Consider the following 23,132-nt stretch of genomic DNA (forward strand, 5'->3'; position numbering starts at 1 on the left):
GAAGAAGAAGAAGAAGAAGAAGAAGAAGAAGAAGAAGAAGAAGAAGAAGAAGAAGAAGAAGAAGAAGAAGAAGAAGAAGAAGAAGAAGAAGAAGAGGACGAATAGGAATAGGGGTAGCATACGTAAATCCTCGCAAAAAGAAAACCTATACTATCCGCAGATAACTCCCATTAGTATTCCAAATGAATACCGCCTCTTCGTATGTCTATCTGTCCATCTTTATATCTTCTATATATAGGCATTCATCCATGTCCTGCTGATCACCTAGCGATTCTTTCGCGAGCTATCTCTCTATCTCCTTCCCTATCTCAGTTGCAAAGCGCCTGGCCTCTTCACTCATCGTCCATTTCTTTACACTCTTTCACACCTCTTTCTCCAAAAGGGGCCCCATGCCTTTGGGTCCTGACATCAGTGGATAGACGGATACGCTTGCGATCGACCGATTAAATCTTGGAGGTTCTCTCGACCCTACCTACTACCTAACTAAAGGAACAAGGTCATAGTTAAGTGTATGTGAAAAGTAGCTCGTATTGGGTTGGGTATCTATCGTTTCTGTCGTCGTGGCTCATCATCATCGTGTTTTGTCATGGTTGAAAAGAAGAAAAGAGAAAAGAGGACAAAAGAAGACAGATAGACATGAATCGTCCATCTGCGCAGGTTCCTGGCCAACAGTGAGCAAGAAATTCGACCGACCAGCCAGCCAGCCAGCCAACACAAGTATCGTCCATCAGCAAGGCAAAAGTCACGAAATTCCATCTTGCTCTAACATTTCCGGAATAGTTACTCTTGCATAGGTTGAAAATGAGATCGGTCAAGAGCCTCGACCCGGTATGGAGCCATCACCTGAGCGGGGAGGTTGTCATAGACCTGCGCCATTGACGAAGGACCATAAAACGAGTCCATGCTCGAGTTTGTTGTGTAGAGAGGGGCCACCATGTTGCTCGTGGTGAAAACCTGGTGCTGGTGTTGCTGATCCTGGTGGTGCGTCGCGTACGCGGGCGAGTCAGGCATCATTCGAGGTGTTGCAAAGTCTGCTTGGAAAGCGAGTCCTTGAAGGGGGCCTCGAGCTGTTGCACTTGTTGGAGAGTGGTGGGGCCGCACGTTGCTTCGTGCCATCGGGATTGCATGATTCTGCAAGGCTCTGGCTTTGATCTTGCGCCTCTGTGCTAGACTCTTGAACCGCCTGGTCCTCTTAGGAAGATAGACTTCACATATTGGGAAGATATCTTCAGCTTCGTCATCAGACGATGGCGGAGTCTCTTGTTTGATGTCCTGAGCAATTAGCTCAGCAAAGCTTGGTTGGCCACAGGGGACGTATGAGATTTCGTCGGCATGCTCGGGCGGAGTAAGCCCTTCAGACGAGCTGTTGGACCCGTTGCTGTCCTCACTTGCGGGTTTCTCACCTCGCTTAGCCTTGCTATTAGAAATCTGTCTCTTTGCAATTTTTTCCATGTGGAACCCCCTAAGGTGCTCTGTCAAGTGGTCTCGCCTTGTGAATCCTTGACTGCCCTTTCTCTCGCAGTTCCTCTTTGGACAGTCAATGTACTTGATGTCGTGTCGAGACTTGTAGTGTCTCGTTACATCGGCTTTGCGGCTGAAGAATCTTCTGGGTCTTCCCTCTTCATCCAAGCAATCTCTATGCGGACAGAAAGTCTGCCTGTCGGCGACACTTCTATCACGATGTTAGAAATATTCTTGTTAGAATGATAACACAGGATGACATGGATAGAAAGGGTGGGGGTCTGATGAAATCCAACAGCGCAGCCACTTGTCAAGACTTGGACGGTATACGTACTTGCTGTTCGACGGATTGGGTTCATCGCCTTCTTGCTTCAGAAAGTGCCCTTGATTGTTCTGAGGCGTCGACAATTCTTCCTGAGAATTCAATACAGGTGCTCCTGTATGGGTGACTTGGTCATCATATGGTGCTCGATACTGAGTGCTGGCCTCGACGAAAGAGTAAGCTGACCTCGGCGTTGCCTCCTGACTTGCAACACTGTACTCTGCACTGACTGTGCTTGCTCCGCTACAGCTTCGACCCCTCGCGCTAGCCGAGTGGCCAGTGATGGCATACGCCTCTTCGGGATGATATCCATGGGTTGGGAGAGAGAGCATGTAACTGGGATGAGGTGCTATCGTTCGGGGAGTGCAGCAAGTGTTGTTGTATGTTGGACTCCCAAGCTGATATGACATGCTAGCCGGCAGGCTGATCGAGAGGCTAGATGAGGCCTCTGAAACGCTCATCGAGAGTGTCTGTTGAGGAAGAAATGCATCCGAACCAAAGTGTTCCCTCAAGAAGTCACGGTGGTCGTAGCTTCCCATGATGGGGCACGAATTTCTCAAGCACAGAGAGAGAAAGAGCCTCCAGAGTTTGAGCAGACAAGAAGTAGGAATGCTCGACTTGCAACAAGGAGCACGCGGTTGTTAATGTGACGGATGCAAATAGTTGACCTCGAGTTTCAGCCTTATGCTGGTATTCAGAGCTTAGAACCTCAGATAGCAAGGGAGGGACTCTGTCTCAAGTATACGCTGCCAGCATCTGTTTGGAGACGAGGCAAACTCAAGCTATGCTGTGAAGGGAGGCTGTACCGGATAGTCAACGATATTGGGACACAAGAAAAGAACTGGCAGGGATAGGAACCTGACTCGGTCACCCTTGAACCGATGGGTGATGGCTGCGGGAGTCATCAGGGCTATTAGACTGCTCGGATTGAACCACTCGACAGGAGGACAATGCAGGACTTAGCGCGAAGCGTGCTCCCCGGTGAAAGACAAACCACTCTGGAGTCAATCCACCTGACGCTCTTGTACAAGCCTAGCGGGGAGAAGCGATCAAGTCGCAGGAGGGACGGACTTCCACCCTATGCTTGGAAGACCAATGTGAATATATCAAGTGGATTTCCTTGCAAAGGAGGCCCAATCAGGAGCGTCTCTCAGAATGTGAGGCTAACCTCCAGGGCTTATACTTCGAGAAAGCATTCCTTACCTACCCGTGTGCCGAGTGTCGGGAGGATATGTGCGATTCGCTCGTCAGAAGAGAACCTCCGACCCCTGTTGCGGTCTGGACCTGCAGTTTGCTGCTATCGTTTGTGAAGCATTCAGCATCATCGGGCATACGGGGACTATGGTAACACTGCCTCGATATTTGAATTTCTTGACTCCGAACTCGTTTGGGAAGGTGACGGCCAAATCGAGGACACTGTGGACATGAGGCAAGGTGGCATAAATAAGCGAGAGAACAAGGAACAAGAAGACCAGGACATGGCAGCCCGATGGGCCCCAACCCGGGTACACTGGAGAACAAACCCAGGTACTCTGTACTTCGTGCAGATGTGTCTGGATCGCCCTGTCAAGGCCACAAGCCGCTTCGGGACGTTTCAGAGTTGAGATGTTCAAGAAGTTGTGGGCAGCGCGGCAGTGTCCGTCAGAGATCTTCTCTCCAGCCATGGTTGCCTTTTGCGGACCCAAGCGGCTCTGTACCTTGGTAGGTAGTAGCGAGGGAATGAGAACTAAAGCAGGCAGGGAAAGGAGGCTGAGCACCAAGGCTAGGAAGACAAACATCCTATTGGTGGGGATGTGAACACTAACCCCAAAGTGGACTAGGGGTGGATGCCTTTTCACAGCCTCATTGCATGGACTCGGCTTGACGGCCTTATGTTTCTCTCGATTCATTTGCGGCAAGGCAAACTTGTAACACCGAAAGTGAGGCGGTGGTAGACTAGGCTGCCATCTGCCACATGGACAAACAATTGAAACAAGGGTAGCACACATTCCACAACGCGCCTTGAGCGGAGCCTCCCAGTACCGAGCAACGCAAGGCCACATCCTTGTGGCGGGCATGGCATACACAGCATATCTCAGAACAAGGTTTGGAAGTTGCAAAACTGGAGCTTTGTTGACTCTTTGAGAGGTGATCGAAACCCCTCTCCAAAAGTGGGCAAGCTGATGCATGCAGCGGGCCGACGGCCAGCACGCCGCTGACTGAGCTATTCTACAAATCGTCCTCGAGGAACTTGTAGACAAACTTGAAATCTGCCTTTCGTCGATTCATCCTGCAAAGGGTTAGAACGAGATGGGGTGAGGACCAAGGATTTGGCTTGATGCGTACCAAGTACTTTCATAGTCGAAAAATCGATATGTGCCTTGTTCAAATTCCTCGGTGATTTGCTTAGGCTCTTCGTGACGTTGGAACCACGTTTGATACTGCTTATGGAAGCGCCAACTCTGGTTTTTGAGGGCGCGTGCCGCCAGCCACTGTTGATAAGTATTCTGCCGATAGTAGAATATGTAGAATAGTGTGTCCGTCTCCAGCCTCTGGTTTTCGTACAATGCCGGATCATCAAATATAGGGAGAACATCCTGAGGGTAGTGCGCCGGTGTGTTGTACTTGAACGTTGGCCGGTAATATTGGGGCCGATCGCTATCGGAGGGTTCCGGACACGTCTCCTGAGAAGCCTGTAGCAGTCTCGCTAGTTGTGACGGAGGCTGAGCAGCTCGACTCTTGGTGGTCTCGAATGAGTCTAGTAGATCCTGAAGTCCAGGAGGAAGATGATAGATCGATTCCACTGCGGCTGAGTCTTCGTGCACATCGCCATTCGTGGTTGGTATCTCGTCTGCAATCACAGGCTCTTGGACAGCCTCAGATTTCTCCATTGCTGGCGTAGGAGGAATGCTGCTGGGAATGCTCGGGGCCCGCGCACTAGTGGAGCTTAAAGTCGGAGACTTTGAGTGATTGGATTGCTCTTGCGATGCTGAGCCATCCATACTTGCCGCGGCAGGTGCTGGCGAAGCAGTTTTCTCCACCGGTTGCGCTGGCAAAGAAGCAGGTGATGTTGTTGCCGATGTCTTGACCGGGGCAGGCAATGGATGTGATGTAGGTGCGGCAATTGCTGCAACTGGCGGAGGAAGCGGAGCAATACCCACTCCGCTTTTGTCGCTTGCTGCTGCAGCGGCTGCAGCTGAGGCATACTTCAAGGTTTCGCCTGGAGGTCGATTCGGGATTGGTGCGGGTTTCATTGTCGAGTCCTTGGGTATTGACGGTGGCGGTGGCATCGTGTTCAGAGTTGCCAGTGCTGGCAGAGGAGATTTGAGTTGTGTGGAGGGTCGTCGTGTGGCAGGGTGCGGTTCTGATTTCGTTTTCTTGAGTGCGATAGACGCATCCACGTCAATGTCTTCCTGAATGGATTGTGCATCTTGAGATGATATTCTGTCTACGTCGTTGTTCAGTCCGAACTGCGCCTCTTCGCTGTCCAGATTACAATCATCGTAGATACCCTCGTAGGCTTCGGGGTCGAAATCCGGCTCACGGCCTTCCCTCACCACCTCTTCAATATCGGATTTGATTGATGCCACTAGATCATTCTCGACATTGCCGTTCTGTAGCGATCGCAGGAGAAGTTGTAGTCGGGATTCATGCCATTTGTATGTCTCGGTCATGGCTTCGATCTCCGCAAGACGATCAGCCTTGGAATTATCTTTCTGCTTCTTTTTGAGAGCGGCCTGTAAATTGCCAGCCTCGGGTTCTAATTCCTCGGTCAGAATTCTGTTGATCTCGTCCAACTGGTCGGACAGGAAGTCGCAGAGCTCTTCTCTCTCCTTCTCTTTGGGATCCTGCTTGACATTCTGTGATAGCCCTTCTTTGGAGAACGCTTTGGTTTTCATCTCCTTCTCCACTGCTTTGAATATCTCCATGCACTGCATCGGTGTCAGTCCCGTTCTCGAGAGCATCTGTTGTCCGGAAGCCTCACTTTCTCTATCCGCTTGCGCTGTTCCAGCAATGCAGACTTGTCCTTGATCTCGTTGCCGGCTGCCCATGTCTTTATCTGGTCGCGGGATCTTTGTAGTTTCTTGATCTCCTTCTTGAGATTGTCCTCCAATTTGTCTTTCTGCGCGGCATTTTGGGACGAGTATATCTTCTCATAGATGCCTTCGAATGCTTGGATTCCTTCGTCGACCTTTTTGAAGGTTTTGTCGATTTCTTGCTGCGTTTTTCGCGACGCCATGATTGTGGGACATCAATAGAGGTTGAGAGAAGTGCGACGAGGATGCGAGGGTCGGGTGGAGGGTCTACCGAGTGCACGGAGGGCGCATGGGCGTGTTTTGTACTTGGCTCTGTCTGCGGTAGTGACAGCCACGCGCTGCGTTGACTGCAGTATCCCAGGCTTGACCAGGCGAGCAGGTTGGACGGAGGTTGCTGGCCACGTGACTGGCTGGTTTAAGGCGACGCCGGTCTTGGCATGTCGAATACTACCGCCGGTTCCCCAGCAATTTCCTAACTCTCAAGCACCATTTCACACGCTTATTGCCATCAGACTCACTTTTTCGGTCGCCAGACAACACCCATAGGCCGCAGAGGGGATTCCTACATGATCTGTATCCTTACTGAAAGCCGCCAACACCACGGATTGTCTAGGTCGATAACACCGACCACCCGCAAATCGCGGTGAGATATTCAAGATCATCTTGTTGACCTGTTTTTGCGTGTTAGTGCTTGCCCTTAGTGAGGCACGAGGCCGTGCTTGCTGCGGGAGTCATCCCTCCAAGTCGGCAACATGAAAGCAATACTGCAGCGAGTCCTATCGAGCTCTGTCATGGTCAATGGTCAAATCGTCTCGGCGATCGGCCAAGGAGTTCTGGTTCTCGCTGCGATTGGTCCCGATGACACAAAGAAAGATGTCGAAACCATGGCTTCCAAGATTGTCAAGATGAGGCTGTGGCCAGACGAGAACGGCGTCAACTGGAAGAAGAGTGTCCAGGACGTCGAGGGAGAGATCTTGTGTGTATCACAATTTACGCTGATGGCCAACACGAGGAAAGGTACCAAGCCGGATTTCCATGGAGCTGCTAAGCCAGAACTTGCGAAAGAGCTGTATGACTACTTCGTGACTCGTGTCTGTGACCAGCACGGCTCGGATAGAGTCAAAGATGGTGTCTTCCAAGCAATGATGCAAGTTAGTCTTGTCAATGACGGCCCAGTAAGATCTGCTTTCAATACAAACAATCAAATGGTGAGTGTGCCGATGCTAAACAATCCAGGTTACTATCGAGATTGATACAAGTCCGCCAAAGAAGGACTCGGCGAGCAGCACTAAAACCAGTACTGGAGCATCGACGCCTGTGCAGGAGGAGACTAGCTGAGGTACTCCAATGAGCTGGACGTCCAATGTGAACTTGTCAGCCCCCTCCGCATTTTGCCAGCAACTGTTCACGATTCAAGGGTGGCTTTTGCCGTTCGTCGTGCGCCCCTTTTCCAACACAACATCAATCACGTGCCATCGCGCGGAAAAGGAGAAGCCCGCCCGTTGGCGATAAAACACGACACATACTTTGGATGATTCGACAGCAATTGAGCAAGGCATGTTGCGTATCTCATACGTAACTTGAAGCATGTCCAGGCACGCGGGGGAGACCAGCGTCCGTTCGCCCAGCATAGCTGCCTTTCCTGGTTTAACCGAGACGCAAGGTTGGAACCATTATTGGGCCTGGAGAACGCTCCTTATCAAGTTCCCACCCAAGCTGTAACGTTATTTCAGCATTTCCATCAAGTCGATGACGGCGGCAGCGGAGGGCATACGCATGCCAACGGATAAGTGCCTATCACTCGCGTGAGGGGTAACTCCTACGCTGATCGGTCATGCCCCGCAAAGCTGTAAACAATTCTTTGATATGAGAGCGAGATTCCCAACGGCAACTTGCGACTCCTCTTACAGCCAGACTCAAGCGCAGCTCACAAGCCATCTATTGAAAGAATTCGTTCAAGGCGCTACCAAGGCGCTACCAGTCACCTCACACTCGATTTTTTGTTGCTTGCCATTATGCCTGGCCCAATTAGGACTGCATTGAAAGTTGACCTCGACAAGCCTGCCAAAGACCAACCGTATCTACATGTGAGCACTGAAGCAGTGGGAGAAAGAGCCAGCGACTGACAAGCTCGCTAGAACAGATGGCATCCTGACGGTACGCTGGTGTGAATGTCCGTGTATCCATTTCTAATTTCCAGCTCTCAGTGCCCTTTTGTGGAACCATCAAGAACGGAGAGACTGTTAAGATCGAATGCTTGGATTGGACTGGTGGACAAATCAAGAACACCGACGATGCTGATGATGTTGTGAATGTCGACCTGACTCAGGTCCACTATCTCTCTGGCCCCTTCGAGATCGAGACTGCCGAGCCTGGAGACGTTCTCCTTGTGGAAATTCAAGATGTGCAGCCCTTCCAGGATCATCCCTGGGGTTTCACAGGCGTATTCCACAAGGACAATGGTGGGGGTTTCTTGGATGAGATCTATCCTGAGGCGTAAGATGTTTCTCAGACTCCAGCACCACTACGCTGTCTAACAAGTTACCGTGCAAATTAGCGCCAAAGCTATCTGGGACTTTGAAGGCATCTTCTGCTCCTCGCGTCACATCCCGGGTGTCCGTTTTGCGGGTCTCATCCACCCAGGCATTCTAGGCTGCGCGCCATCCCATGAGATCCTCGCAGAGTGGAATAAGCGCGAAGCCGAGCTCATTTCAACAACATCTCTCAAGCGTGTTGTGGCACAACCGCCTGAACCCAAAAGCGTGCATGCCGGCACCGCCGACGAAGAGACGAAGGCTCGAGTTGGCAAGGAGGGTGCCAGGACGATCCCGGGACGTCCCGAGCATGGCGGGAATTGTGATATCAAGAATCTTTCACGGGGAAGTAAAGTGTATTTGCCGGTGCATGTCAAGGGTGCAAAATTTTCTGTAGGAGACTTGCACTTCTCCCGTATGTTCCCTCTCCCTCTCCATTCTGTATAGTACGCCGGCACCGCTAACTCTAATGTTCATCATGATCTCAGAGGGCGACGGTGAAATTTCCTTTTGCGGCGCCATTGAAATCGCCGGCATCATCACCATCAAGTTTGATGTGATCAAAGACGGCCAGCGCAAACTCGGCATGGTCGGCGGGAAATCTCCCATCTACATTCCCGGCCCCGTGCAACCACAATTCGGGCCCGGACGAATGATCTATTTCGAGGGCTTCAGTGTCGACGAACACGGCAAACAACATTACATGGATGCGACTGTCGCATATCGTCAGTCTTGTCTGCGGGTGATTGAGTACCTCAAGAGATACGGGTACAGTGACTATCAGATCTACCTGATGTTGAGTTGTATTCCGATCGAAGGGCACGTGGCGGGGATTGTGGATATTCCCAATGCTTGCACGACCATCGGGCTGCCCATGGACGTTTTCAGCTTTGATATCTCGCCCGGCGCGGAGGCGGTCAAGATGGATCTAGGGAAGTGCGCCATGGCCACCAAGTAGGGGCAGGCATCCAAGGCGGGAAGGGGCACACACGGAACAACTCGTCGGTCAAGAATGAAAGCTATAGTTTTCGAAGGACCAAGGGAAGTTATTTTGCTCAGACACCCGTCCCTTTTCCAGCTCTAATATACGGAAGTCATGTGTCCAGAATAGTCCCAAAACCCAGTGAGTATTGAAACTGTTTCAGCAAGGTATATTACGAAACGACAACAGAATGAAAATAAGAGTCTTTTACTTGATTACCTCTCTTTTCCACCCCTTACCAGGCATACATGTCTGCCGACCTACCTAGCTAAATATTCTCTAACGCCTGTGGCAGTTGGGCAATCTGCGGATAGGGAGGTCAGTCAGGCAGTCAGGTAGGTAGTCAAAAGCAGCCCCCCAGGACTGCCTGCCGCCATCCAAGCACACCGGACGCACGCTCATCGGGTCTAAAATTTGTACAGAGCATGTAGTTCGGGACTGCCCTCGCGACGAGGAGGGGGCAGCCTTACTTACGTGTTGTCTCTTTAAGTATAGCGGTGATGGCTGTATGGACGAGAACGTCGTGTAGAAGCGGGCACCTCTAAATATCGTAAGAAAGAGAGAGAGAGACCGTTTTCATAAGAGCTAAATACTTAATGGAAGCAATCAATCCATGTCCGTACCCCGAGATGGTTTCTAACTGAGCGGCTGCCGTCGCGCTTAAGTTCCACGATTCTCGCCTGACGGCGGCGCTGCATGTGCGAATGCATTCAACCAGCAGAGACAAGCTCCCAGTGTGCAGCAACAACCACATTCTCCAGACCTTGGGATTCGAGGTCGAGAGGCCACCTGGTAGCTCGGCCCTTGATGAGGACCTGCGATCCGGGGCGAAGTTCAGACCAGTCGAAGAAGGTAGAGCTTCGACTTGATTTCTCATGCTGCTGCTCTGGTAGGAGCCACCGTCGACCTTTCTCATCGGACACCACAACAAAACGTCCACTAAGGTCGTTCTCGACTTCTGCTATCAGGAGCATTTCCTCCGAAAGCGATTCGGCATGGGATTCTTGAGTTGCAATATCCAGCACCCAACTTCTGACCAGATGCGCACTGCCCCCCAGAATATAGTCCCTCTTGCCTTTGCGGCGCGAGGGCGAGAATATATCCGGTAAAACGGGTCCGCTTCCACCTGATCCATGTGTTTGGTCTTCCGGGACTACTTTAAAAATGGTCCGTGAAACAGGACTAGGTGGACTAAATCCTTGGGCGACGGGCCTGAAGCGGGCAATCTTGCTCGATTCGCTAACCGCCGCTAGCCCTGTACTCTGACCTAGGTTATCGTCTAGATCGGATTGCGATGAGGGAGAATTGGTGCCAGCTTGCAAACTAACATCCCCAGGGCCGTCATCATCCGGTGAGGAAGAAATAGCAATGGGTTCAATGACGCTAGCTCCAGGACCAGGATGGGACACCTTCCGTCGTTTCGTGGCTGGAGCAGACTTCCGAAGTCGATACTGCAGAGGTGATGCTTCACTCTCGACGTGGTCTTGCTCGTGTTCTGCTGCCCGAACGCCTCGGTCGTATAGCGGCGAGAGCGCGCCGCGATCCACGTCATCATCGAGGTCGATTATATCTCCACGGGCGATGCTAAGGTCATCTTTCGACAACAGTGCCGGGTCTGTCCCCTCGTCAAAATTCGTCTGTATATCATCTTTTATCCTTGGACTTGGTCGTTGAAACCGTGGCGTCGCAGTGAAGGAAGGGGTAGCAGAAGGCGGCTGTGTGGAGCGCGAGCTTTGGAATGGGTTCCGGCGCGCAGAGGAAAGACCGATTGACTTTGCAGTAGACGAAGAAGATGGAGGAAGGAATCGTCTAGTTGGCGCAGGTGTCTGGACGTTGTTAATACAGCCGACCTGACTTACCGGAGCGGGAGCTATACATTTTCAGGTTCTGGCATGATTCACAAACATCGCATCTGCCCGTTAAATGAACAAACCAAATGGTTGACGGAAGTGGCCTCGGAGCAGAACATCGAAATCAGGCGAAAACAAGTCACCAATATTCTTAGAAGGGCGCTTGTGGTCACGTGGAGAGTCACGGGGACTACTCTGCGAAGACGAGATGTTCATGAAAATCACCCATATGTACACTGTATCCGCTGATCTCTCTGTGCTGTCGTATCCCCTTAGCATGGGTCAACTTATCCACGTGTATTTCGCTTTCCGCTTTACCGCTCCGTAAGTCTCGCCCAAGTATGCGTCCAGATCGGTTTCGTAGCGGCCTTTCCTTCTTGACGGACCTGCTGTTTGGGGCACCTGCTTCCTCTCCCCCCAATGCCTCACACCCTCCTCATTGAGCCACTTTCCGGTATCGTGACGGTCGTAGTCCTCACATTGACCGCGGCTGGGGTTGTCCACACAGGCATTTCTATAGCTCCTTTGAGCGGGCTGAACTTGTGTATTTGCTCGATTACCGCTGACGACACAACTGTTGTTGTTGATGGCGCCCGGTTCGAAGACAACACTTGCGCCTTGAAAGACACAACGATCCAGGTGTGGGTCGGTTCTTGTGATGTGATCCACAGGTCCGCCACGCCGAACTGGCCGCAAGAGCTTGGCGGCCGAGGAACATGGCGTACAGTATTTGTGTGCATATCCGAATGTTGGTCGGCTAGGACCAGACACAGGGTGTAGGACAGAGACACGGCTGAAGAAGCAGGGGCATGTATGCCAATTTATGCGTTTATAGAGCTTGAGGGATGGTATAGCTAGAGGCTTTGGCTGGGATTGTGTTTGGCGTGTCTCTCTGCTGGAGGACTTGTACGGCCGCTTTGACAGGTAGCAGAAGAAAATCTTTGCGTCCGAGGAAGGATTTGAAGTAGCACCTTGAGAGGAAGAATTGCCAGAGGCCGTGACTGAATGGAGAACGAAGGGACAAAGAGGGACCAGAAGATTGCACATGTCCCCAGAGGTAGAATATAAGGCTGAGATGGCAGAGGGGTAGTTTACTATATCTCAAGCAGCTTCATCGAGAGGCACGAGCCCGGTAGAAGACGCTGATATTATCTCACAAGCACCGCTCGAGAGGTTGTGACTTACATGTTTGTTTGCCACTGCAGGCAGGCGACAAAGCGCCAAAGGACAATTGAAGGGCCAAAAGGCGGACAAAAGTACTCGAGAGTAGGCCAGTCCTACCATAGCTGATTGGTCCAATGAGCCAAGGCAAGGCAAACGGATGCCTGACTTTCATCAATAGCATTCATTATTTGACTCATTCGAGGGTCTTGGGTTGGTTTTGAGCCTCAGCCAGTATTGCATGGGCGAGCTATCTTGTGACGGACAGACGGACGTGGCTCTTGTCAGCTGAAAAGTTGGTCTTGGGCATTGATCTTGGAGGAGATCTTGGCTGATCGAGTCACCGCACCACCGTCGACCACTTTGTGCAAACCTGAAGAATTACGCATGGTTAGTTAGCTGGAAAAGGGGGGTGAAGGAGCTGAGGGACAGATGGGTTGCTGGAAGAAGAAGAAAAAGGAGGAGGAGGAGGAAGAGGAGGAAAGAGGAAGGAGTAATAGAAGTGTCGACGTAATTTGTATCGCAGCATGAAGAGGAGAAACGTTGGCCGCTGATGCTGGATGGAACATAGGGCGGCCAGTAGGTGCTTGGCTGTGGTGCAGTGCCTTGGCCTGGTGCCTGGCGCACCAGGTACTTGTGATGCCCAAAATGCCTACCAAGTACGAAAAGGGTACCTACCTAAGATGTTCCGTGGGCGTCATCCGGGAGCAGCCGAGAGCAACCGACCCTTAATCCTTTTGTCAAGCCAGCCCCCAAAAGGCCCCGGGCGCCCCGGAGGCTTTCCGGGCCAATTCATCCTACTCTTCGCCTTCACCCCTCATCACTTCTACCCCAACTTCCAAATCTCCTGCAAACCGCCTGTACCGCATCATGTCTTCTCGTGTCCGTCGCTCCCAATTCCAGTATCATCTCCGCACTGTGTGAGACGAGATTGCATCTTCTCTGATTGACTGTGCGACCAGCCGCCGTCAGCGATCGGTTGGTGGCGGCCTTCTTGCATGATGCAGCTCGTAGCTTTCGCTAAGGTCGCTAAGATTGCGCACGTCTCCCGTCTTCTGCCAATGACCGTCAGCATCAATAGAGCTGGCGTTGCTCCAGGTGCAGCAGGTGTCATCTCGAAAAGACATCTGCTTCCATGGCGCCTCCAGAGAATCTTCCGCTGCCACTGCTCTCCACCTTGTTAGAGCTTATCTCCCCACCTACTCGGCTTCAAGCGATCTCCCCTGGGGGTGTATCCGCCACGGTGTCGATCCCACCAACGACTGCCTCCTTGTCTATCCTCAATCTAGCAGCTGTTCAATGGTCGTCCAATCCTCGCTGCCCATGGCATACCCCGGTCCTGAAAGCTGCCTTCCAATTCAGCATCTCCCTTCGCCCCAATGCAAGGGCTAGCGACCTGAGGCGGATTCTTGGACGCCCTCGATGCCACCTCAATGCTTGTTTATCTCTCGAGGCTACGTCCAAAGAGGCAGGATAGCACACCAAGCCGATACTACATGATGTTGTCATACCTCTCTCAACCGGAAATGGATGCAGAAGGAGCCGCCTACGTTCCTGCTGCCGTTGTGCCACAACTCAGGTATTTAGGTAGGTCGTGGCCGCTGCTGTTTTCAAGAAGGCACAGCCCTCTACCTCGTCGTTCGTTCTCGTGGTCGGTCGCGTGCAGCGTCTTCCTGGTTTCAAAGCATGGCCCCTCTCAAACCATCCACCATACTTACCACCGCATTGTCCCTTTTGAGCTCCTTCCAAGCTTCTCTTGTTGCAGCTGGCCCCGTTACTCGTCGCTCCGACCTTGTCGTCAAGGACTTCCATCCAGCTCCAAAGGCATGGTCAAATCTGGGGCCTGCTCCGGGTGAACATTTAATCAGGTTGACCATCGGCCTCTCTCAAAGTCGCTTCGGTGAGCTCGAACGGCACCTGTATGAAGGTACGAGATGTTGTGTTGGAGGCCTTCGTCACTAAAGCTGACCTGTGTGCAAGTCTCGGACCCGTCCCATTCGCGCTACGGCCAGCACCTGTCTGCTGAAGAAGTCCATGACCTTGTGAAACCATCAGATGAGACTTCCGCTGCCATCCATGGGTGGTTGCAGGAATATGGCGTCGATGTTGAGCAACTCACTTACAGCCCAGCCAGGGACTGGATCACTGTGTCCCTGCCCGTCTCGAAGATTGAGGATTTGCTGAACACGGACTACTCGGTCTGGGGACACTCTGACGGATCGACGCTCGTGCGTACTGAAGGGTATTCTCTCCCACACTACGTCCACAAACATATCAGCACGATCCAGCCAACAAACTCATGGGCCCGACTTGAGGGACACAAGAAACGAACCGAGATCAGGAAGCGCTCTTTAGTCACCAAGCGTGACTCCCATGTCCTCGAAGCTGCAGACACCTGGTCACCACCAGATTCGACTCCATTGCCCGCAAATTCTACTGTCTATGCCGCATGCAATTTCACCTCTGTGACCCCAGACTGCTTGAGAACCCTCTATGGCACCATTGATTACAAGGTCAAAGCAGCCGGGAAGAACAAGATGGGGCACACAAATTACTTGGAAGAGGCGACCAACCGCTCGGATATTAACATCTTTTTGTCCAAGTTTCGACCCGAAGCCGCTGCCTACGCGTACCAGTTCGAGGCCATCTCCATTGCAGGCGGTGTCCTAGACAATGGCACCAATGTCGCGGCAGAGGGCTTGGACAGGGAGGCAGACCTGGACGCTGACTACATGATTGGAATTGGTTATCCAACACCCTTGACGGCATATCACACCGGTGGGCGAAATCCATCGTTTATGCCCGACTTGGTGACCCCCACCAACACCGACGAGCCTTTCCTGGTCTGGGCCAATTACATGGCAGGGCTGCCGGATGACGAGGTACCTCAAGTCATTTCCACCTCTTATGGAGACGACGAGCAAACTGTCAGTCGATCTTATGCCCAAGCCGTCTGCAACCAATTCGCACAATTGGGAGCCCGAGGCGTGTCGTTGTTCTTTTCCAGTGGTGATTTTGGTGTCGGTAGTGATGGAGAATGTTTCAGCAACGCGGACAACACAACAGCCATGTTTCTTCCATCTTTTCCCACTGATTGTCCCTACGTCACCACCGTTGGAGCGACAACTGGCTACCCTGAATCTGCTGCTTGGAGGAAGTTGAGTTCTGGAGCTTATTTTACCAGTGGAGCGGGCTTCAGCAACTATTTCGACATGCCCGCCTACCAGGCCGAGACTGTAAACGCATATGTCGATGGTCTCGGAGGCCTCTACGATGGACTTTACAACAAATCAGGTAAGTCCTGATGGTCTTAAAGATATGGACCATAGTGGTTCGACTGGCTAATATATCATCCCTCCATCTAGGACGCGCCTACCCCGACATTTCCTGCATTGGACAAGTCTTCCCCATTACATGGAACGGCAGTACACTCAACCTCGTCGGCACATCTGGTTCCTCACCCATCTGCGCGTCCGTGTTCACTCTGTTGAACGACGCATTGATCTCCGAGGGACGCCCTCCCATGGGTTTCCTCAATCCTTGGCTGTACAAGTGGGGTCATACGTTGTTCACCGATGTCACGAACGGCACGTCTGCTGGTTGCAATACGACAGGATTTCCTGCGACCCCTGGGTGGGATGCGGTGACGGGATGGGGAACGCCGTATCTCCCGAAACTACTCGAGGCTTTTGGCTTGAAGTAAGCGTGCGGTCAATTGGGAGAAGTCTGTATATAGGCACTTACAAGAAAAAGAGTCACAGATGTGGTAATGAAGAATGAGCATGCATCAGCCTCCAGCTACTTGTCGTTACCCACCCTTCTTTTGGTCTTGGTAGCATCCATGTCGTCGTGTTACATATATCACGGTGGAGCCTCAACGCGAGCATAAACTCCAAAGGAGCTTCGGCCTAACCACTCTCCCTCCTGCTTAAGTCTCGGCGACGATCTCTCGTCGGAGCTGGCCGAAACATTTTCTCCATGGATAAGCGCGAACCCATTACTCATTGCCTCCCCATCCCACTGTGGGGTAAAATTTGATAAACAGCGTTGCATTCTCCGCGACCATCAAGACAAGAAAAGCCGATCGAGACCTTGCACGTCGGCGAGAGACGAGAAGGCATGGGTCTCTCATCAAGCAGGAGAAGGACATGATCCTCCCAGCGGAGGTCGAACCCTTTTCGCCCGGAGCACCTGGATTGCCGTCAGTCCTTGCCTCGATTGATATCCAACTCCCCGCTCAAGTCGCTCTCTGGTTTTCCGCCCTCGATTACTTTTGACGACTCTCGCTTCTCATCATGAAATACAAGCAAGCCATACCCGTCACCGTTTCTCTGCGGGACTTGCAATCCAACTCTGTCCCCTTCAGCACCCTCCTGGATGCCTTCGGCCCCGACAGCCTGGGCATCCTTGTCGTGACCGACCTCCCTTCCACTTTCCCCTCTCTCCGCCAAAAAGTCCTCTCCAATGCCTCGCGACTCGCGCACCTTCCTCCCCAGAAACTCCAGAACCTGACCAAGCCCAGCGCCAAGTATCTCGTTGGGTGGAGTCACGGCGTCGAAACCCTGAGACCTGGGGTGGTCGACACCGCGAAAGGGAGTTACTATATCAACTGCGCATTCTACAAGTCCCCGTCACTACAATCCGCGGACGGTGAAAAGTTCCCAGGCTTTGAGGAGTACACGGCGCCCAACGTCTGGCCCGAGGAGGCGGACGTGCCAGAGTTCAGGAGCGACGCTGAGGAGCTCATCCGACTGATCATCAACACAGCGGTGTTGGTCGCGAGGGCTTGCGATCGATTCGCCGAGCACGAGATCGACGGGTACGAGGCTGGATATCTCGAAAAGGTGGTCCAGGGAAGCGAGACGACCAAGGCGAGGCTCTTGCATTATTTCCCCACTGCACACGAGACGGGGAGTGGCAAAAGTGCGAACGTAGACTCAAATGGGAATCTGAACGGTGGGAATAATACGAACGGGTATTGTGTCTCTGTCTCGTCAGAGGAGCAGGAGAAGGCGAAGGCGAAGGACAAGCCAGAAATCGACGACTCCTGGTGCACCACGCACCTCGACCACGGGTGCCTGACGGGCTTGACATCAGCCATGTTCCTCGACGAATCCTCACCCTCTCCCTCTCCCTCTTCCTCGTCCTCATCAGCATCCGAGTACGCGGAGCTGCCCTCCTCTCCGGACCCGCAGTCAGGCCTGTACATCCTCTCGCGCTCGGGGCAGATCCACAAGGTCAGCATCCCGCGCGACGCGCTGGCCTTCCAGACCGGCGAGGCGCTCGAGCTCATCACGCGGGGCAGGTTCAAGGCCGTCCCGCACTTTGTCAAGGGCGTGGATCTCAACAACGTAGTCGCCGACGGTACCGACGGGACGCCCATGAGCAGGAATATCACCAGGAATACTTTGGCCGTGTTCACGCAGCCGAATTTGGATGAGCCCGTGGACTTGGAGACGGGTCTGACTTTTGGCGAGTTTGCGAGGGGTGTCGTGAAGCGGAATACTGCTGGCTAGGCGCGCGCGTGGAAACAATGAGAATCAGGTCTCAGGGCTCCAGGAGGAAAGTGGGATCAAGTTGTGTTAAGATATATGATTCTCTGTAGAGCAAAATCAATACCTGCTTTTGTTTCTCGTTGTTAACTCTGTCTGTTCAACTTCGGTAATCTGCCTTGCCCGTAGATTAATTTCATACGCATACCATATGTTTTGCTTTGCCTTGGATCATCTTGTTGGATAATTACCACAACCCATGTTCCCATTCTTGCTCAACAAGCTCGACCTCCCACACTGGACCACAAGCACCTGATCCCTGCAGAATCAGTGAAAAGTAAATGCTGTTGAATTCGCCAAACGCCGGCGACATGGAAGGCCAATCCAGTCGTCAGAATCCGTCAAAACGCCTTGCTCTAGAATATAGATAAGTTTCCGTGTCTGCCGCAAAATCTAGGTATCAAAGCATATTCAGCCGTACTTTTGTCAACCACGCAGAAAAGCCAAAAGGAAAGCCAGACGCAACGACATCGAACTCCAGGTTCAACTTGGCACCTTCGGGAATAATAGCAGGGGGAGTGCAAAATTTCCGTGGCAGAAGCGTGATTTCATCTGGCTGCCTCTGTCTGCGATCTTCGCGCGAACAAAGATAGAGATGCACTGTCACTGGCCACATGGGTGCCGTCGGTATCTATCCGGTCGAGATGATTGGTTTCGTGGTATGAATCTGCTTGGGACTGAGGCGTAGGAGAGCGTGACATGGTTTCGTCCCCGTCGCCCGCTTGCTGAATAGCTCGCAGTGTCTCGGGCTCCAGGTTCCGAATGGCGGTCATGACCAAGTCAATGTCAATATCGTCGTGCCGTTCCAGGGTTTCTTTGAGCCACTGCTCCCATGCCTGGTTGATGGCCGAAGGATCTCCTCTTAGGCGGGATTGCATTGCGTCACGTAGGAGGTCGATGAAGTCCTCTTCTGGTGCTGGCGAAGGAGTGTCCACATCTTTTGCCTTGTATTCTTCTTTCTCTGGGGTCGCTACCAGTGTCTCGCTGCACGAAGATGCTCGGTCAACAGAGGCTGGCCGGGAGAGATCTTCGAAGACTGCTCTGGGACCATTTCCGGGCAATGCCGCAACGACATCATCGGCTGTAGTAGTCCTGACTTCGACACCTGCTTCGCGTTCGTATCTTTCCTTGGCCGCTCTTGTTCCTTCCCATTGACACAGATTCAGGATTTCGTCCTCTGTCAATCCCAGTTCGTCGAAGACACGGAAAAGGCGTCTATGCCAGGGGTACCTTGATAGCCGACGGCGGTGAGGGGTAAAACTGTAGTCGAGCCCAGGGTATTGTGCTTCTAGGGTGTCAAGGGCGCCATAGAAGTTCTGTACTTCGACCCGGACTTCACCCACGATATGACGTTGGATATGAGCGTAGAAGGAGACTGGATCGCCTTGCTTCGGTTTGGGGAACGTCCTTTGGAAGATCAACTCTGGAATGGACGGTTTTCTCATGATGGTCTACGGTCTCCCCAGTTTGGGCCAGTCCACCTGTTCAGCTCAATTTTGCTTAGTCCTATGGCAAAGGCCAAACTTGAAACCTCAATATTTGCACCCAGGCCAAGCTTGTAGGAAATGTATTGGTCGTGTCGCAGGCAAGAGAATGGTGCGGTAGGTGGTGAGTAATCGGCTACCGACGTCTAGCGGGACCTACGTAGATGATCTTCAGGATCTTCGGAGCTCTGTTGAATGGCGTGAGCATAGGACGGGGTCGATTGAGATCGGGGGACTGCGCTGTTTTGTAGGGAAAGGCAGGCGGGATTGAGGCAATAGGATTCAGCGGGAGGTAGTAACAAGGAGGTAAGGGGGAGGAGGCAGCTGCTCAGGAAGTATCGCTGGAGACCAGGCGGAGTTCGTATGATAATGAGGGGATTGTTGAGGTTTTGACGCTTCTTGATGGAATTCGAAGGAGTCCGCTAGATTCTTGGTCGGTGGTCTTGTTCCTTTGGAGCCTTCGGGGCGGCAAGGATCTCGGTTTTAGCTTCAGGTACCACCAGTGACCACTAACCAGACTGCGCAGGCGAACAGGCTTTGCAGGCTCCTGGAACCCCGCCGCTGACGAGACTTACTGAAGAACGGAGTGACCGCCCAATATCTCGGAGTCCAGGCGTCAACTGACACAACCGACGCCAGCTTGGATGTTTCGACTTTTTGAAAATGTCACCGACCCTGCCTAATTATATACTTGTTAATCACTTGCCGACAAAAGAGCGGGAACCTGTTTGCGGCCCCCCCCCTTCCTAGTGAAGCGCAGCCAAGGGAAAGAGAAGAAAGAGAATAGGGATTTGAATGCGAATCGACGTTGAATTGGGTCCAGATTTGCCAGCACTCGGTGCGTTGGCACATACCGATGCACTGAGACGTCGTTTGGCCTTGATCATCCCTCCTGTTTGCTGCTTCCCTTCTCCTTCACCTGAATCAGGTCCAGGGCGACTGGGTCTGCCACATCACCATTGATCCAACCGGGCAGATTTGGCCTTCCACACCTCGAACCACAGTCACGTCCTCTATCACGACCAAACCCGCTTTTCGCCTTTGGCGGTTTTCCTGTTTGTCAGGTGGCCAGGTCAGCCCATGCATGACCCTGACGCCTGGGTTCGACCTTCGTCAAGTGGACAAATAGGCGGCAAGCTTTTGCGCCATTGCCTGTGCGTGGCCACTCTACTTCCAATCCTCTTTTGGCCTGCCTTTCCGATACGACAAGCTACTGGCAGCCCCTCCTTCGCTCGAAAGTGCCTGCAGGTGATGACTGCCGTTGGCCAGGATCTCTTCCGGGCAGCCTCTTGACTGGTCGCCCTTTGCGAGGTCACCCCACGGATATGCCCCATCGCCTTGGAACCTCGTCGGAGCCTGTGGGGTAACAGCGGGCTAGATCTACAGCCTTGCAGTCGAGGTATGTGGCGCGAGAGGTAAACTGGTTGGCACTATTCTGGGCGTCATTGGCCAATATGTCAACGTTCAATGGCCTTGTCAAGGAATTTCCCAACATCAGAATCGACTACTTCAGGCATCATCCAGGAAGGCCACCGCCTGCTGCGTATTTTCTCAGTCATGTCCACAGCGACCACTTACTCGGGTTAGAGTCGGTCAAGATGCCGTTCGTATATTGCTCGGCCACAACTAAACGTATCCTGCTTAATATGGAAAAGTATCCCCATCGCATCAACTTTGCAAAAGGCATCCTTGAAGCACGCAAGCAACACTATCGGCATCTGAAAACTGTCCTTCGAACACTTCCGATGAGCACCGCTACTGAACTCGAGCTCGGTCCAAAATCCACCATTCGAGTGACCTTGCTGGATGCGAACCATTGCCCTGGTGCGGTCATGTTCTTGATCGAAGGCGAGGACAAGGCCATTCTTTACACAGGAGACATCAGAGCTGAATCTTGGTGGGTGAATTCAATTGTGCAGAACCCCGTTTTATTACCGTATGCTTGCGGCTTGAGACATCTTGACTGCATCTATCTTGATACCACGTTTGCCACTCGTGAGGAACCATACAGCAACTTTCCCACCAAAGCCGAAGGGTTAAAAGAGCTTCTTGAGAAAGTGAGTCAGTGCTCTCCGGAAACTACATTCTACTTTCGGGGGTGGACTCTAGGCTACGAAAATGTTTGGATCGCCCTGTCCAATGTTTTGCAATCCCGTGTCCATGTGGACGAATATCAATTTCGGATATTTGGCAAGGGGCTCGAAGATGCTGGTAACAATGAGAGTGCTGCACTAACAGGATTCACCGTCGGCAACAGTCAGCTTCCAGGTTGTTTCACTCTGGATAACACTGCGAGGATTCATAGCTGCGAACCTGGATTGAAGTGTCACTCAGAGATCAAACAGATGAAGAACATCAAGTGGATTACTCCGATAATTTCGAGGCTCAAAGATGGAACCGAGATCAGAGAGCTAGGAGCTGGAGGAGGAGCGAGAGACCTCTATCCGATGTCTGAATTGAAGCTGGAGGATCGAGCATCCTTTCAACAGCTTTTGGATCTCTTTGCATCTTCCGTGGACGACAATTCATTGAAGTCAAAAGTATTCCAGGGCCTTGGTCATTCCGGTATGACACGAGATTGGTCTCTGGCGCTTGAAGGACCTGATGAGCTAAAAGTAGACCAGAATGGTCATATACGACTGGAAGATTTTGTGCCCTTCCTTTCGAACAGATACAAGGAGACAGACCCTTCGGGTCTACAGCTCATGTGCTCCAATCGAGAGTCAAGACCTCAGATGGACGCAAACGATACCATACACTTTCCATATTCTCGCCATTCCTCATATAATGAGCTTCGTCATTTTGTTGGGCTATTTCGACCAAGAGATATCTGCCCCTGTACTGTCTGCCCGGAAACTTGGTCCGAAGAGCTCAGCATGCAAGCACTTTTCGGAGATCTCTGTGCTGACCAAAGGTTCTACTTTGATCAAGAGACTCGAGAACTAGTCGAAAAGTCGAAAGAGGAGGAGAGTCTCAGCAGTGCTGCTGGCGGTAAAAGGAAACGAGGAGATGACGATACTCAGCAGACGGAATCCCAGGATACGAACCATAATGACGGCGTGAGTGTAGGCGAGGACGGGGAGGCGCTACAACCCCCCAAGAAGGCTACTAAGCTCAGAGATGCCGCGCCGGATGAAGAGGGCAGCAACCAAGAACAGCGTGAGTTAAGCCCCACCAGTCTTCCCAAAGTCGATGCAGTATTCCGCCAACGCGACGGGAGCATCGACGGGGATTCTTTGGGAGTAGACGACTCTGACGGGGAGTCCTTGTCCCCTTCGGCGTTTGACGGTCAACCGGGGGACCAGTTGGTCCTATCTGATGAAGATGTCGAAGAGCAGTCCTCTGGAGTTGAACTAGACTGTCAAGGCGTGCACAAATTGGGAAGCCGGCCCCTCGACGCAGAAGATACGCTGGAACGGAGGCAAGAGAGATTGTGGGCGTACAAGGCTGCGAAAAAGTGCCTAGTACACAATGACAGCTCGGATTGGGAGGCGATGCCCTTGAGGAGCGTCGGCCACATTGGACATGACAGCGAGGAGATTGAGCTGTAACTTGCAAGTTCTATCCTCGGGGGAATTGGTAATGCGGTGTAAGGAGCAAGTAGGAGTATATATACGTAGCGATATATTCACTATAAATTTCAAGCTAGCCCTGTTTGGCCTGTGCCTGCCCTGTGCTCGGCCTTAACAGACTCGGATGCTGTAAAGACCGAAAGCACGCCAATTGGCTACGCGTACGAATCACTCCAGCTCGGTGCTCGAACCCCCATT

General features: G+C 52.3%; 9 protein-coding genes across 9 annotated transcripts; 5 read left to right on the forward strand and 4 right to left on the reverse strand.

The window, feature by feature from the left end:
* Positions 1 to 780: 780 nt before the first annotated feature.
* Z519_11946 (uncharacterized protein) lies at positions 781 to 2,322 on the reverse strand (the record flags this gene model as incomplete). Its single annotated transcript, XM_016769654.1, has 2 exons — positions 781 to 1,672; positions 1,796 to 2,322. 2 exons carry the CDS (start codon positions 2,320 to 2,322, stop codon positions 781 to 783), a joined length of 1,419 nt encoding a protein of 472 aa, XP_016613979.1.
* Positions 2,323 to 3,991: 1,669 nt separating this feature from the next.
* On the reverse strand, positions 3,992 to 6,002 carry Z519_11947 (uncharacterized protein; the record flags this gene model as incomplete). The annotated part of the gene is made up of 3 exons (XM_016769655.1): positions 3,992 to 4,052; positions 4,109 to 5,694; positions 5,748 to 6,002. 3 exons carry the CDS (start codon positions 6,000 to 6,002, stop codon positions 3,992 to 3,994), a joined length of 1,902 nt encoding a protein of 633 aa, XP_016613980.1.
* Positions 6,003 to 6,551: 549 nt separating this feature from the next.
* Z519_11948 (D-tyrosyl-tRNA(Tyr) deacylase) lies at positions 6,552 to 7,137 on the forward strand (the record flags this gene model as incomplete). The annotated part of the gene is made up of 2 exons (XM_016769656.1): positions 6,552 to 6,974; positions 7,036 to 7,137. The coding sequence occupies 2 exons, from the start codon at positions 6,552 to 6,554 to the stop codon at positions 7,135 to 7,137; spliced, it is 525 nt and encodes a 174-aa protein (XP_016613981.1).
* Positions 7,138 to 7,814: 677 nt separating this feature from the next.
* On the forward strand, positions 7,815 to 9,291 carry Z519_11949 (uncharacterized protein; the record flags this gene model as incomplete). Its single annotated transcript, XM_016769657.1, has 5 exons — positions 7,815 to 7,886; positions 7,938 to 7,956; positions 8,007 to 8,295; positions 8,357 to 8,748; positions 8,822 to 9,291. The coding sequence occupies 5 exons, from the start codon at positions 7,815 to 7,817 to the stop codon at positions 9,289 to 9,291; spliced, it is 1,242 nt and encodes a 413-aa protein (XP_016613982.1).
* A 734-nt stretch (positions 9,292 to 10,025) lies between these two features.
* Positions 10,026 to 11,209, reverse strand: Z519_11950 (uncharacterized protein; the record flags this gene model as incomplete). Its single annotated transcript, XM_016769658.1, has 2 exons — positions 10,026 to 11,141; positions 11,192 to 11,209. The coding sequence occupies 2 exons, from the start codon at positions 11,207 to 11,209 to the stop codon at positions 10,026 to 10,028; spliced, it is 1,134 nt and encodes a 377-aa protein (XP_016613983.1).
* A 2,803-nt stretch (positions 11,210 to 14,012) lies between these two features.
* On the forward strand, positions 14,013 to 16,029 carry Z519_11951 (uncharacterized protein; the record flags this gene model as incomplete). The annotated part of the gene is made up of 3 exons (XM_016769659.1): positions 14,013 to 14,253; positions 14,307 to 15,620; positions 15,692 to 16,029. 3 exons carry the CDS (start codon positions 14,013 to 14,015, stop codon positions 16,027 to 16,029), a joined length of 1,893 nt encoding a protein of 630 aa, XP_016613984.1.
* Positions 16,030 to 16,621: 592 nt separating this feature from the next.
* On the forward strand, positions 16,622 to 17,842 carry Z519_11952 (uncharacterized protein; the record flags this gene model as incomplete). The annotated part of the gene is made up of 2 exons (XM_016769660.1): positions 16,622 to 17,282; positions 17,325 to 17,842. 2 exons carry the CDS (start codon positions 16,622 to 16,624, stop codon positions 17,840 to 17,842), a joined length of 1,179 nt encoding a protein of 392 aa, XP_016613985.1.
* A 584-nt stretch (positions 17,843 to 18,426) lies between these two features.
* On the reverse strand, positions 18,427 to 19,323 carry Z519_11953 (uncharacterized protein; the record flags this gene model as incomplete). Its single annotated transcript, XM_016769661.1, has 1 exon — positions 18,427 to 19,323. One exon carries the CDS (start codon positions 19,321 to 19,323, stop codon positions 18,427 to 18,429), a length of 897 nt encoding a protein of 298 aa, XP_016613986.1.
* Positions 19,324 to 20,816: 1,493 nt separating this feature from the next.
* Z519_11954 (uncharacterized protein) lies at positions 20,817 to 22,913 on the forward strand (the record flags this gene model as incomplete). Its single annotated transcript, XM_016769662.1, has 1 exon — positions 20,817 to 22,913. The coding sequence occupies one exon, from the start codon at positions 20,817 to 20,819 to the stop codon at positions 22,911 to 22,913; it is 2,097 nt and encodes a 698-aa protein (XP_016613987.1).
* Between the last annotated feature and the right edge of the window lie 219 nt (positions 22,914 to 23,132).

Source organism: Cladophialophora bantiana, assembly GCF_000835475.1.
Source record: "Cladophialophora bantiana CBS 173.52 unplaced genomic scaffold supercont1.25, whole genome shotgun sequence".
In the NCBI taxonomy this organism is placed as follows: domain Eukaryota; kingdom Fungi; phylum Ascomycota; class Eurotiomycetes; order Chaetothyriales; family Herpotrichiellaceae; genus Cladophialophora; species Cladophialophora bantiana.